We start from the raw sequence: 12,563 nt of genomic DNA on the forward strand, positions 1-12,563 counted from the left end.
ATTACTCTTGAATTACCTGTGTTGTAAAAATGAACCATACAACCACCAAAACTGCTGGTTTAGAGATTACAAATGGAATTACGCAGTATATTCTCCACTTACTTCGCCTGTTATAAGAGCACAAACACACCTTTTCTTTTCCCCCAAAAGAAGCTTCTTACCTAGTAGACAATGTGATAAACCCTCAAAATGTATCTATCATCCCGCTTAAGTAAATTACTCATGTCCAATTTTGTTTCAGTGACCTTGCCATGAGTACAAGTTTGGAAGTCCAATAAAAGATTCACTTAACAGGAAAATATGTGAGACACTATCATAAAAGATTCAACTAATAGGAAAATATGTGACACATCGTTGACTCCTTTTTCCAACGTCTGAACCTTCATGTAGTTAAGAATAACTCTGTCATGATCATTTCATTTCCTAACACTTCACCAGTCTGTCCCCTGGATGTTCTGTATCACCCCCTTTACCCTCGTTCAGGCATCATCTGTTGCCCAGACCTCTGCAGACCTCCAGTTAACCTTCCACAGGTTAACTCCGGAGCACCCACTGTGCTCCAGAATGATTTACCTTCAGTTCAACCATATTATCCCTCTGCTTAAGTCTTCTCTAAGTAAGCTCACAGCCTGCTCTCTGCCTGCCTCTCAAGCCAATTTCAAGCTTTGGCAAGTTGCTCGACCCAAGCAAACCCTTCTGTCCTGAATGCTTTTTTCCCCTCTCTTTGGTTGGTTCATTTTTAGTCTTTCAAGACTCAGATCAGGTGTCACCTGCTATAGTCTCCCTTCAGTGACTTAGGTGCTTCTCTTCTGTACCGAACTCCTCCCACGGCAGCTGTCACTTTGCACTTTAGTGATAGTTTTTTTGTATTTGGATTCTGGCTGGAATAATAACTCCTTGAGAGCCTGGTTTGTTACTATAAACTAGTGCAATGCTAGTCAAAGAATGGTCCCGCTTTCTGCCCACATCAGTGTCATCTGGGAGCTTGTCAGAAATGCAAATTCTTGGGCTGGGTGCTACCCCAGATTTACTGAATCAGAATCTGGGAGTGGAGCCCAGGAATCTGTCTTTTAAGAATCTCTGATTCTTGTGTGCCCTAAAATTTGAGGAGCACTGGTTTAGAATACAATGCTTGGCAGCAGGGAAAAAAATCTCAATGCATATTCATTAAGTTAATAAATCAGCTCCAGTGGCTAAAACACTGATATTCAGAAAATTGGAAAATTACAAGAACTCTCAAAAAACAAAACAAAACAAATTTCTTCCTTGTCGTTCTGATTTGGATTCGTCAGATCTTACTCTAACTAAAGGCTTTTGATATGCAAGGACTAAATTATTCTGTGTCCCAAATTCTAATGTCTCCTAGTGAGGAGTTCCGAAGGGGAAACCATCAAATCAAATTGTCAGAATCCTGACCCTGTGCAACACTATTGACACCACAGCATAACTCCCTTCCCCACCCTACCCTCAGGGGATCCTTGACTGCAAGTAAAAATGGATTTTTTTTTTCACCCCTGTAAGGTCTAGCCCCCAGGGAAGGGAGGACCCTCTAGGAATGTCTACCAAAGTTAAGCAAATGTATACAGTTGCTCTGGAACCAGGTGATATTATTGGCCCAGAAGAGAATAAGCTTCCCAGTTTCTCAGTAGGTGTTAGAGAATGAGGAAGGAGAAGTTTAAAAAGTAGGCGATTGTGGAGGAGTTTGAGGAGGGTGATGGTGATGGTGGTGATGGTGGTGGTGCTGGTGGTGCTGGTGGGGGTGGAATAAGGGAAACAATCCAGCACCTTAGCTGTTCCTCTAGTTGACTGGTGTTGGGATGAAATAAAGCTGTTAACCCTAAGAATACTGCATCTAAATATTGTACTTAGAATATTTCAGGACACCAGAGTATTCCAATATTATCAAGAGGTGAGAGGAAGAGAGAACAAGAGGTTCCTGCCTCCCGGGAGTAAATAAGTTCACCTAAAGAAAGAAGTCAAAGCTAGGGCAAATAGCAGGATGTTGAAAAAGGAATTCAAATTTAAGGAAGTGTTCTTTTTTTAACCATTTTTTATTGACATATAGTTAATTTACTATGTTGTGTTAGTTTCAGGTGTACAGCAAAATGATTCAGTTACACATATTTGTATATATATTCTTTTTCAGGTTCTTTTCCATTGTAGGTTATTACAAGATATTGAGTATAGTTCCCTATGCTATACAGTAGGTCCTTGTTTATCTATTTTATATATAGTAGTGTGTATATGTTAATCCCAAACTCTTAATTTATCTTCCCACGCCCCTGCTGTCCTGTTTGGTAACCATAAGTTTGTTTTCTGTCTGTGGGTCTGTTTCTGTTTTGTAAATGAGTTCATTTGTGTCATTTTTTTTAGATGCCACATATAAATGATATCATATGATAACATTCTTTTTTAAATTCCGATTGAGAAATAATGTACAGTGAAGTGACCAAATCTCAAGTTGTACAGCATAATGAATTTTTACTGACTCATAGAACTCAAGTAACAACCACCCAGATGAAGAGAGAAGGCATTTCCTGCACCCCAGTGGGCCAGCTTGCATTTTTGTTAGAGGCCGAGGAATCTCCAAATCCAAGTTCCTTAGACCTTTGTCAGATTCTTTTGTGTTTCAGACATGGACTCACACAGCCTGAATTTGAATCCCCTTTCCACCTACTGGTTATGTAACCAGTAGTTTCACATTTCTATGCCTCAGTTTCTTTCACGTACATAAAAAATAAATGACATAATACATACCAACTCATCAGAAAGGCATGTTGCGGCCCAGGGTGGGCTGCCCCAAAATGTGCCTCAATGGCATATTGATTATTTTGAATTAAAGTTACTTAAGACACGATCAATGCAACAAGGACACTCTGACCCTCCCCTCTGTCTCCCTGAAAGCAAGAAATAAATCTCTCATGTGAAAGGTGCACTCCCCACAAATGCAGGTAGAAGTCCACCGTCATCCTCAGAAATACGGAATTCTGACCAAGAAGCCGGTGTAAGCAAACCTTGTTACTTCTTTTTTTTTTTTTAATTTTTTAATTTAATTTAATTAATTTTTTTATACAGCAGGTTCTTATTAGTTATCCATATTATACATATTAGTGTATATATGTCAATCCCAATCTCCCAATTCATCACACCACCACCACCCCCAACGTTGTTACTTCTTTAATTTACTACCCCAATTCCAAACTCTGTTTAGATTTTTCACTAATTTAGCTCCCAAAGTCTGAGTTTCTTGGTCCTGCCAATTCTTCACAAATCTATTGTTTCTTTGTTTAAAAAAGTATAAAACCTGCTTGCTTTGGCCACTTCTTAGGTCCTATTTCTTTGAGGCCTCCATGCTCACTATTAAGATTTCTTTCTTTTTCTAAAATAAAAAGAATTTTTAGTCCAGCCACGAGAACTCAAGATGGTTAGAGGGGGAAATTTCCCGACAGGTACATGGCATGTTGTAAGTGCTCAGTAAATGTTAGCTATTATTATTTTCTCTATGTATGCTATATTTTGGGAAATCCATGAATTCATTCACTCAACAAATACTTATGAAGCATCTCTGAAGTGTCAGATGCTGGAAGAAAGAAATAGATTATGCATGCTTCCCAGTACCAAAGTTTTTATAGTGTAATATGAAGAAGCCATGCAGACAAATGAGTGTATTAAAGTGTTACTGGATTAAACTGGATTAAAGTGTTACTGCATTAAAGTGTTACTGGAACTGTGGTATAAATACGTGTGAGACAGGCAGGAGTACAAAGGAGGGACGTCTCTTGGAGGGAAAAGAGTTCAGAATATCATAAAAATGGTACTTGAATTCAAGCTTGGTAGGTGAGCAGGGAGTAAGAGAAAAGGCAGCAAGCATGAAAAAGCCTGACATCTGCTGGGGACTATGCAGAGTTTGGTGCAAGTATGGACAGAGGTGATGCTACAATTAGTATAGAGATAAGAGTGAGATTATACAAGCCCATGTCATGTTAAAGAGTTTGGATATTATTCTTTTATTTTTTTTATAAATTTATTTATTTATTTATTATTTATTTATTTTTGGCTGCGTTGGGTCTTCATTGCTGCACGTGGGTTTTCCCTAGTTGCGGCGAGCGGGGGCTACTCTTTGATGCGGTGCGCAGGCTTCTTATTGCCGTGGTTTCTCTTGTTGTGGAGCACGGGCTCTAGGTGCACGGGCTTCATCAGTTGTAGCACACAGGCTCAGTAGTTGTGGCTCGCGGGCTCTAGAGCGCAGACTCAGTAGTTGTGGCACACAGGCTTAGTTGCTCTGCGGCATGTGGGGTCTTCCCAGACCAGGGCTCGAACCGGTGTCCCCTGCATTGGCAGGTGGATTCTTAACCACTGTGCCACCAGGGAAGTCCCCAGTCATTCAATTTTGAATTACAAGCAGAGAAGTAATTAAATTTTAGATATGTTTATTTTTTTAAGGAATATATTACACAAATTTATTTATTTATAATGAATTTTTATTGGCGTGTAGTTGATTTATAATGTGTTAGTTTCAGGTGTACAGCAAAGTGAATCAGTTATACATATACATATGTCCACTCTTTTTTAGATTCTTTTCCCAGAATGGCCATTACAGAGTACTGAGTAGAATTCCCGGTGCTATACAGTAGGTCCTTATTAGTTATCTATTTTATATATAGTAGTGTGTATGTGTCAATCCCAATCTCCCAATTTATCCCTCTCCCCACACCCTATGACCGTAAGTTTGCTTTCTATATCTGTGACTCTATTTCTGTTTTGTAAATAAGTTCATTTGTACCTTTTGTTTTTTTTTTTTTTAGATTCCACATATAAGTGATATCATATGGTATTTGTCTTTCTCTGTCTGACTTCACTCAGTATGACAACCTCTAAGTCCATCCATGTCACTGCAAATGGCATTATTCTGTTCTCCAGGTATATTTAGACTGATGTACCTGAAATACATCTAGATGTTGTTAGGATAAGGGATGAAACTCTTGAGAGGGGTCTCATCTCATAGAGATTAGTGTGTTCATAGTGTTCCACTGGTAATTGAAGCTGTGAAATCAACCAGAGTGAACAGGTAGAACAGGGTTGTAAACTCAGACATCTTAGGGACCAAGCAGTCAGGGTGTAAGAAAAAATTTGATAGTGAAAACTTGACAGAGATTTGAGTGTTAAAAATAACTCACTTTCCCCTTAATTTTTATATAATGGCAAAATCAACATTTCAATAGCAAAGATATTTGGCAAATGTCTCTTGGATTGGAGGGGAGACAGGGAGTCCAGGAGACAACAGGGTGTAGTGGGGACTAGGCTGATGTCAGGGATGGAGGTTATGGATGGGCTTAGCAACGTGGACTTCCATTCACCAAGATTGACTTGGCTATAGCCACTGCTGTGTGCCCCATCTGCCAGCAGCAAAGACCAATACTTTGTCCCCAGTATGGCACCATTCCCCGGGGTGGGTGGTCAGCTATCTACCTGGTGGCAGGTTGATTACATTGGACCACTTCTGTTTTGGAAGAGACAGCACTTTGTTCTTATTGGAATAGACACTTACTCTGGATATGGATTTACCTTCCTTGTATGCAATGATTCTGCCAAAACTATCATCTGTGGACTTATAGAATGCATTATGTACCATCATGGTATCTACACAGCATTGCTTCTGTCTGAGGAGCTCACTTCATTGCAAATGAAGTGCTGCAGTGAGCCCAGGCTTATGGAATTGACTGAACTCACAGTGTTTCCCATCATCCTAAAGTAGTTGGCTTGATATTACTACTGTAGGGGGAACAGCCTCGGGACTTCCCTGGTGGTCCAGTGGTCAAGACTTTGCCCTTCTATGGCAGGGGGCACGGGTTCGATCCCTGGTTGGGGAACTAAGATCCCACATGCCACGCGGTGCGGCCAAAAAAAAGGGGGGGCTTTTAGAAGACTTAGTTATAGTGCCAGCTAGGTGGCAGTACCTTTCAGGCCTGGGGCAACGTCGTTCTCCAGGAGGGCTGTATGTGCTCTAAATCGGCATCCAATACATGGTAATGTTTCTCCCATAGCCAGGATTTACAAGTCCAGGAATCCAGAGGTTAGAAATGGGAGTGGCATTACCTATTCTTACCGTATTGATACACTAGCAAAATTTTTGCTTCCAGTCACCAAGACCTTATGCTCTGCTGATCTAGAAGTCATGCCCTGTGGTTAAAGTCAATAGAAAACTACAACAGCCGAAGCTAAACAGGACTATTACTGGCCCAGACTCTTCTTCAGGAATGAAGGTTTGAGTCATTCCATTAGGCAGAGAATCACTAGAGCTGAAGTGCTTGCTGAGGGCAAAGGGAATATGTTCTAGTCTTTTAGCAAGTTTGATGATTATAATACAGTATTGTTGTCTATATTCACTATAGTATGCATTAGATCTCTGTATACTACTTTTTTTTTTTTTTAATGTATTTTTGGCTGCGTTGGGTCTTTGTTGCCGCAAGCGGACTTTCTCTAGTTGCGGCGAGTGGGGGCTACTTTTCGTTGTGGTGCACGGGCTTCTCATTGCGGTGGCTTCTCTTGTTGCGGAGCACGGGCTCTACATGCGCGGGCTTCAGTAGTTGTGGCACGCAGGCTCAGTAGTTGTGGCTTGCAGGCTCTAGAGCACAGGCTCAGTAGTTGTGGCACATGGGCTTAGTTGCTCTGTGGCATGTGGGATCTTCCTGGACCAGGGCTCAAACCCGTGTCCCCTGCATTGGCAGGTGGATTCTTAACCACTGTGCCACCAGGGAAGCCCCCTGTATACTACTTTTGGCATGCAAAGGAAATATGGAATGCGTAGTGGAAGAAAGTAGTATTTATTCCTACTTCTTATGACCATGTGACCATGTGACCAGTTGCAGAAACAGACTGTAATTGTCATGAGTATTTCTTCCCTTTTTGGTTACTGTATTAATCTGCTCGGGCTGTCATAACAGAATACCATAGATTCAGTCACTTAGACAACAAAGATTCATTTTCTCACAGTTCTGGAGGCTGGAAGTCCAAGATCAAGGTACTGGTGAGGTTGGCTTCTGGTGAGAACTCTCTTCGGGCGTGTAGATGGCTGCCTTCTTGGTGTGCCCTCACATGGCCTTTCCTCTGTGTGTGTGCACTCATGGTATCTCTTCCTCTTACAAGGACATTAGTCCTATTAGATTCGCGCCCTACCTTATGATCTCATTTAACCTTATTTACTTCCTTAAAAGACCTATCTGGGGACTTCCCTGGTGGTCCAGTGTTTAAGATTCTGAGCTTCTACTTCAGGGGGCATGGGTTCCATCACTGGTCGGGGAACTAAGATCCTGCATGCCGCATGGTGCGGCAAAAAAAAGAAAACAAAAAACAAAAAAAACCTATCTGCACACATAGTCACATTGTGAGTTAGGGCTACAACGTGAGAGGTTGAGGAGAACATAATTCAGTCCATAACAGTTACAAATGTGTGTGTGTGTAGCAAATATTTTTGTTTGCATCCTGCTCTGATCCCCGTATCATCTAACATAGATGTATTGATAATAATTATTTTATTTTATTTTTTAGCCACACCGCGAAGCATGCGGAACTTCCCCCGACCCGGGATTGAACCCGTGCCCCTGCAGTGGAAGCGCGGAGTCTTAACCACTGGACAGCCAGGCAAGTCTGATAATAATTAACTGTATCATGGTATTTAAGATACAGTGTATCAAGGAGAAGAGTAAACATCACCCACACTTTGTATTTTCTTACTGGGAAAGGGCACATTTTTGGTTGTACACAGGATAGTTGTGTTACGTTAGGTAGAAATATGACTTTGCTATTTTCTTTACTTGGAGGTTAAATATGGTTTAAGGAGATGTGTATGGGTGCCGTGTTGACAAGGGATGAGCTATGACGCTTAATTTTATGTGTCAACTTGGCTAGTTAAAATAGTACCCAGTTATTTAATTAAACATTGCTCTGGGTGTTGCTGTGAAAGTGTTTTGTAGATGCAGTTAACATCTACCATTAGCTGACTTTATGTAAAAGAACATTATCCTTACTAATGTGGGTGGGCTTCATCCAATCAGTTGAAAAGGCTTAAGCAAAATAGAGGTTTTCCCGAAGAAGAAATTCCACCTGTGGACTGCAGCTTCAGCTTCTACCTGAGAGCTTCTAGCCAGCTGGACTACCCTCTGGATTTTGGGTTTATTGGATCCACAGAGCCACATAGCCAATTCCTTGAAATAGATATCTATATATTAGGTTGGCCAAAAAGTTCGTTCGGACTTTTCCGTAAGATATTACAGAAACCCGAACAAACTTTTTGGCCAACCCAATACATGTATATGTATAACCTACTGGTAGAATCCTGACTGATTCAGCTGTTTTGTATGTTACCTATGAATAAACTCAAAGTTAACCCCTAGGTGTTGAAAGTGGCAGTTGACGTATTTGGTTTGTTGAATTTGGCATTCATTACTAACAAAGTTCTTCTCATTTGGCCTATATAAATATTTCTTGATCTTTAAAAAAATACATTAAAAACTCACTCACCTTTGATATTGTTTGAACGATATTAGCAAACATATATTGAGTAAAAAAATAAAATAGTATTCTAGGTATATTTTATTCATTTGGGGGTAATTTAAAAAATAAGCTATTTTAGAAGAAGATTTACAGAAAAATTAAGAAGCCAGTACATGAAGTTCTCACATACTCCATACCTAATTCCCCCTATTATTAAATCTTAGATTAGTATGGTACAGTTGTCACTACTAATGAACCAATACTGATACACCGTCATTAACAAAAGCCCATACTTTCTTCATATTTTCTATGTTTTTATCTTTTTTTTGGGGCGGTGCTGTGTGGCATACAGGATCTTAGTTCCCCCACCAGGGATGGAACCGGGGCCCTTGGCAGTGAGAGCATAGAGTCCTAACCACTGGACCACCAGGCAAATTCCCTTATCTTTCTTTTTTATTTTAAAACACTTTATTGTAAAAGTAATGTAAATTTAAAAAAAAACTGAACTATTGAAGAAAAACAAAGTCATTCATTTACTGTCCTGCCATAGTTAGTAATTTATCTTTTTATTATATGCTTGGTGTGTTATTTACAGCCATGATCATACCCATTCGTACATTCCTGTATCTTGCTTTTTAAACTTAATATAGCATTTTCTTATGTCTTTCATTATAGTTATTACTAAGTTTTAATGAGTACATAATGTACCATTCATTGGCTATATATTTCTTCTTATGGACTATTTCCTTAGACCAGGGGTTGGCAAACTACTTTATGCCGGTGTTACTCTTCACGAGGTCCTGGTAAACAAAGAATGCTATACACTTGGGTGGCATCTCCTATATCTAATTCCATCAGTTTTAAGTACTTAGGGTGGGTACCCATCCGGGGAGCCGACGAGCGGACGCCACCGAGCTGAAAACACCGCCTCCAAAGACCCGGAGCCGGGGTGGGGCGGGCTCCCGGGTGGGGCGGGCTCCCGGGTGGGGCGGGCTCCCAATCTCTGGGGCGCCGCTGGTGCTGCACCGGCGCGCCGGCAGGAAGCAGGGGCGCCCGCGTCTAGGTTCCGCTTTCTGGCTGCCGGCTGCCTCGGGGCAGGAGGGCTCAACTCTGTTTTCCTTTTCTCTTCCAGAATCCCGTCCGGGATAACACATTGCATTTAGTCATTATGCCTCCCAAGACTCCTCTTGGCTGTGACAGTTGGTCTATTTTGTTTTAAGGACTCCCATTTTACCCATGTCCTCTTCTATTCTAGATTCTATTTCCCTTTTTCCTACACTTTTTTTCTACTTGTATTTTTTTTCTCTACTTGTATTTATTGCCTACTCCTTGAACACATGATTTGTTTCATACTCACTTTTAAAAGCATTATTATTTTTCCCTAAGATCTTTGTCTTAAGGATGGCGGGTGTTCTCTGAAATGTCAAAGGTTAAAGCTAAAACAGATGGAGAGCCTTCCTCCAGCACCCAGTTTGGGTCCTCCCACCCGTGCCCATTTGTAAATAAAGTTTCATCAGAACACAGCTATGCCCATTTGTTTACATATTTACTGTGGTTATTTTTGTGCAACAACAGCAGAATTAAGTTGTGAGGGCTTCCCTAGTGGCACAGTGGTTAAGAATCCTCCTGCCAATGCAGGGGACACGGGTTTGAGCCCTGGTCCGGGAGGATCCCACATGCCACGGAGCAACGAAGCCCGTGCGCCACAACTACTGAGCCCGCGTGCCACAACTACTGAGCCTGCGCTCTAAAGCCTGCGAGCCATAACTACTGAGGCCGCACACCTAGAGCCAGTGCTCTGAGACAAGAGAAGCCACCGCAATGAGAATCCCGTGCACTGCAAGGAAGAGTAGCCCCTGCTCCGCAAATAGAGAAAGCCCGCATGCAGCAACGAAGACCCAGTGCAGCCAAAAATAAATAAAATAAATAAATTTATTAAAGAAAAAAAAAGTTGTGACAGAGACTATATAGCCTGCAAAGGCTAAAATACTTACTTTCTGGCCCTTTACAGAAAAAATTTGCTGAAACCTGCCCTAAACTTTTAAGTGGCTTGTAATTCAGGCTCTTCCAAGCAATGCCACTTGGAACATCTTTGTGCAGGTAATTTTTTTATACTTTAGACAACTTACTTAATTGCGAGGAATTGACAAAAGTTGCGTCACTGGGTCTACTTAATAAAGATGTTTTCAAGGCTTATACTGTCCTTCATTATCTCTCTTGTAATATCCTACCTACAATATAATAAGGGTGGTGGTAATAAGCATGGAAAGGAAGGCCCAGTGCTCTGGTAGGTAGAACTTCTTTGGTCCCTATTAATCTAGACATGTAAGTTTACACTCTGGAAGAGCATATTTTTAGTTTTGACTTAAAGTCAACTAAAGAGGGATGTGGGGCTTCCCTGGTGGCGCAGTGGTTGAGAATCTGCCTGCTAATGCAGGGGACACGGGTTCACGCCCTGGTCTGGGAAGATCCCACATGCCACGGAGCAACTAGACCCGTGAGCCACAACTGCTGAGCCTGCGCATCTGGAGCCTGTGCTCCGCAACAAGAGAGGCCATGATAGTGAGAGGCCCGCGCACTGCGATGAAGAGTGGCCTCCGCTTGCCGCAACTAGAGAAAGCCCTAGCACAGAAACGAAGACCCAACATAGCAATCAAGCAATCAATCAATAAATTAAAAAACTTAAAAAAAAAAAAAAAGAGGGATGTAACAGTAATTGGAATGAAAACCAATTGAAAGAAAAGCTTTACTTTCTCCTGGAGATGAAAAAGCAGCTGAAGTAAACCCTCCAGGTGTCAAAGTGTGTATGTAATGCCATTCCAGGCTAGCTGAAGGGCCAAAAGGCACTGGGAGGGTTGAGTAAGGGAAACAGGTAGCAGTCTCAACAATGACGTAGCAGTGGCAGCAATGAACAAAGAGAAAGCTATGAGTGTGGGTTGATAGAAGAAACGTGTCTTCCACCCCTCTGAACATATTCTAGGCATAAATTTGTATACAACTGTAATTAAACTGTCTCTAGATGAGAACATTCTAGAGCAACTACCCTATATTTTTGACAAAAAACCAAACAAACAAAAAACCCCCACTTCTATCTGGAAAAGTTTTATTTTTCAGCAAGAAAACTTAGGGAATGGGAGCAGCTAAGTCAACCCTGACTATCTTCCAGGTAAAAGATGAAGCAAAGCAGTCTGATGGGTCTCCAATTCCACCTTTTATGAATAAATTAAGCATCGTAAGTACAGATGCCATCTTCTAAGAGAAAGAATCTGTAATGGTTGAGCGTAGCACTGATGGGTGTAGGCACCACAGTCTGTAACCTCCTGTCTCAGTACCGACAAGTCAGATTGAGCTGGCGGTCGGGTAATTCCACACCGTTTACTTTATGCCAGTGTTAACTCTCCATGGGGTCCTGGTAAACAAACAACGCTATACGCTTGGATGGCATCGCCTATATCTAATTCCATCATTTTTAGGTATTTAGGATGGGTGCCCTTCCAGGCGTCCTCGGGAGCCCACGAGTGGTCGCCATCGAGGCGAAAACGCCTCTTCAAGCCGCGGCAGCCAGCCGGGGGTAGCTCCCAATCGCAGGCTCTCCCGAGCTCCGCAGAGCCCTGCGCCGCTGGTGCTGCACCCGCGCGCCGGCCGGAAGCAGGGGCGCCCGCGTCTAGGTTCCGCTTTCTGGCTGCCGGCTGCCTCGGGGCAGGAGGGCTCAACTCTATTTTCCTTTTCTCTTCCAGAATCCCGTCCGGGATACCACATTACGTTTAGTCATTATGCCTCCCAAGGCTCCTCTTGGCTGTGACAGTTGGTCTATTTTGTTTTAAGGACTCCCATTTCACCCATGTCCTCATCTATTCTAGATTCTATTTCTTTTTTCTACACTATTTCTCTACTTGCATTTTTTTCTCTACTTGTATTTATTGCCTACTCCTTGAACACATAATTTGTTTCATACTCACTGCTTTTAAAGGCATTATTATTTTTCCTTAAGATCTTTATCTTAAGGATGGCGGGTGTTCTCCAAAATGTCAAAGGTTATAACTTAAAAAGATGAAGATTCTATGGTCACG

At 41.8% G+C, this 12,563-nt stretch overlaps 1 protein-coding gene across 4 annotated transcripts in view; it reads left to right on the top strand.

The window, feature by feature from the left end:
• The window catches only part of GDF3 (growth differentiation factor 3), a 148,900-nt gene that overhangs the window by 40,007 nt on the left and 96,330 nt on the right, over positions 1-12,563 (top strand). For all 4 annotated transcript variants that reach the window (XM_082349231.1, XM_082349227.1, XM_082349229.1 and 1 more), the window contains one exon: positions 7,549-7,641. In XM_082349231.1, coding sequence (XP_082205357.1) covers positions 7,563-7,641 — 79 coding nt within the window. In that variant the 5' untranslated portion in view covers positions 7,549-7,562. The remainder of the gene's footprint in view (positions 1-7,548; positions 7,642-12,563) is intronic.

Source organism: Balaenoptera borealis (genome assembly GCF_965194805.1).
Source record: "Balaenoptera borealis genome assembly, chromosome: 13".
NCBI lineage: Eukaryota > Metazoa > Chordata > Mammalia > Artiodactyla > Balaenopteridae > Balaenoptera > Balaenoptera borealis.